The 2,500-nt window shown below is 48.2% G+C and overlaps 1 protein-coding gene across 2 annotated transcripts in view; it reads right to left on the reverse strand.

Moving 5' to 3' along the window:
• Positions 1-981: 981 nt before the first annotated feature.
• The window catches only part of fars2 (phenylalanyl-tRNA synthetase 2, mitochondrial), a 71,116-nt gene continuing 69,597 nt past the window's right edge, over positions 982-2,500 (reverse strand). For both annotated transcript variants that reach the window (XM_061093551.1, XM_061093550.1), the window contains exon 10: positions 982-1,317. In XM_061093551.1, the coding sequence (XP_060949534.1) occupies positions 1,179-1,317 (139 nt within the window). In that variant the 3' untranslated portion in view covers positions 982-1,178. The remainder of the gene's footprint in view (positions 1,318-2,500) is intronic.

Consider the following 2,500-nt stretch of genomic DNA (forward strand, 5'->3'; position numbering starts at 1 on the left):
TCTGTCCACAGCAGAGTTTATACGTCAGGTCCCGCCTCCTGCTGCTCTACAGGCCCCGCCCCTGCTGCTCTACAGGCCCCGCCCCTGCTGCTCTACAGGCTCCGCCCCTCGCCTGCTTCACAAACACACTACAGGAAATGTCTCTTTAACAGAGTTCATTGTGAAAACAGCTGAACAGAGAAACCTGGCTGGTGATTTTCCATCGTGTCCCTGATACATTTTCTGAAGCATTTAAATAGTGAGAAAAACTCACAGTGTGTACTCAGTGTGTGTGTGTGTGTCTGTGTGTGTGTGTGTGTGTGTGTGTGTGTGTGTCCAGACTGTAACCATGGCCTGAAACTGTCAGAGCTCAGTTTTAACTCGACCAGAGTGACGAGCCATCGAAGGCAGAGAACCTCCTGCTGCATGACTGGCAGAGTGTCATCTCCCGGTGTGTGTGTCTGTGTGTGTGTCTGTGTGTGTGTCTGTGTGTGTGTGTGTCTGTGTGTGTGTGTACGTGTGTGTGTGTGTGTCTGTGTGTGGCTCCAGTGTGCCAGTGTATGATTGTAGAATCCTAAGCCAGCGTATCGTCTCACCACACTGACAGAGTGCTGTCTAGTTGTTATGCTGTGTGTGAATGTGTGTATTTCCTAATGAGCTGAATGTGTGTGTGTGTAAAAACCCAGAATTCATGACATGGCTGACGGGCGCTCGGCTCTGGCTCGCCGCCGCTGACGGAGCGTCACTTTGCCGCCGAGTGTGACGGCTCAGCCGGAGAGTGTGTGACATGGGGGGGGGGTGGGGGTGGGGGGGTCCTCTTTCGGACTTTGTGTCAAAATAAAAGCGTGGAACACCAGCGACCTGCTGTCGCCTGCGACCCGATCACGTCAGATAATCGTGTTTCCGATCGCAGAGGAAACGTCTCCTGTCACACGTCATGTGACCTGCGTCCGGGTCATCGGAGGCCGTTGGTGTAAATAATGAGACGGCGGAGGAACCATGTGACCAAACAGATTTAATGTTTTAATATGAAGATACAAACCACAGCTTCATGTAGAGGCTCAGACGCCGTCGTTTCAAAATAATGAAGAAAAACTCAAAGTTAATTCTACCATCATCTGTGTGTGACCTCTGACCCCGAGTCCCTGTTTGTGATCTGTGTGTGTGTCTGAGTGTGTGTGTGTGTGTGTGTGTGTGTCTCAGTATCTGCCCTGCGCTCCCAGCTCCGTCTCAGCCGCTCGTTCGATTTGCTCGTGGACGAGTCGAACCTCCTGCTGCGTCAGAGTTCGCTCCATGTGGCGGTAAGTGATGCGGTAACACTGACTCCGCCTCCCGGACCTGAGAGAGAGAGAGAGAGAGAGAGAGAGAGAGAGAGAGAGAGAGAGAGAGAGAGAGAGAGAGAGAGAGAATGTGTCAGCAGGTTTAAAGGAGACATGCGATGTTTCTTCAGTTTTTTATGAATGAAAAAGTTCTGAAAAGTTCAAAGTCAGCGGTTAAGCTCCTCCCCCTGAAACATCTGGTCTTTACTACACTTCCTTATGATGGTGATGTCACATGACGTAAATGCACATGTGGCGAACACATGACACGCCCCCTGACAAAGCGTGGGCGGAGCCGACATTACTTCCTGGTTTTGGAAGCGGTTGACCAATCACAGCAGCCCCTGGTTTCAGGATCAGCAACTTTACAAAGTGTTTCCATGGATCAGTTTAGATACTGAACAGGTCTGTGCACACCTTCACCTTCAGGACAACACAACACAGACACAACAACTAAAAACAACACAACTCTCTCTCTCTCTCCATTCATTCTCTATGTGTCTCTCTCTATCAGCAGCTTGTAAATAATAGAGCTTCAGAACATTTGGTGGAAATGTCAGAGAGAGAGAGAGAGAGAGAGAGAGAGAGAGAGAGAGAGAGAGAGAACAAATGAAGAGACACAAACACAATTACACATCATATCTGTGTACACACACACACAGACACACACACACACAATCAGAGTGAATGGTATTTCATGTGATAGACTGAGCCGTTGCTGAATAATTGATGTCTCCATTATCCAGCCTACAGAGCAGGGGGGGGGGCGAGGGGTCGATACAATGACACCTGTAACACACACACACACACACACACACACACACAAACAAAAACGCACACACACACACATAGACACGTTAAATAAACGCTGGACGATGAAACTAGAAACTTCAGCAAAGAAAAGAGAGAAATTCTCATTGTTATACTTTAAGTTTCAGAACTACAGCTCCCATAATGCTTTTGTGTAAACAGGATGTTTGCAATCCTAGGTCTAACCATCATGGACTGGATATAAAGATTGACAGCTCCCACAAGTGAAGCCAAAGGATCTGAGTCGCCCCCTGGTGGCTGGCTGCAGTGTGTGTGAGCTCCATGTTAGCAGACGGGACGTGAACCAGACAAAACACATTAGAGACGTCAAATCAATGTTTGTAAAGATGTTTCTGATCAGTTTGGTTTGAATCAGTTATTTGATGATATGA

Source organism: Limanda limanda, chromosome 20, assembly GCF_963576545.1.
Source record: "Limanda limanda chromosome 20, fLimLim1.1, whole genome shotgun sequence".
Classification (NCBI taxonomy): Eukaryota; Metazoa; Chordata; class Actinopteri; order Pleuronectiformes; family Pleuronectidae; genus Limanda; species Limanda limanda.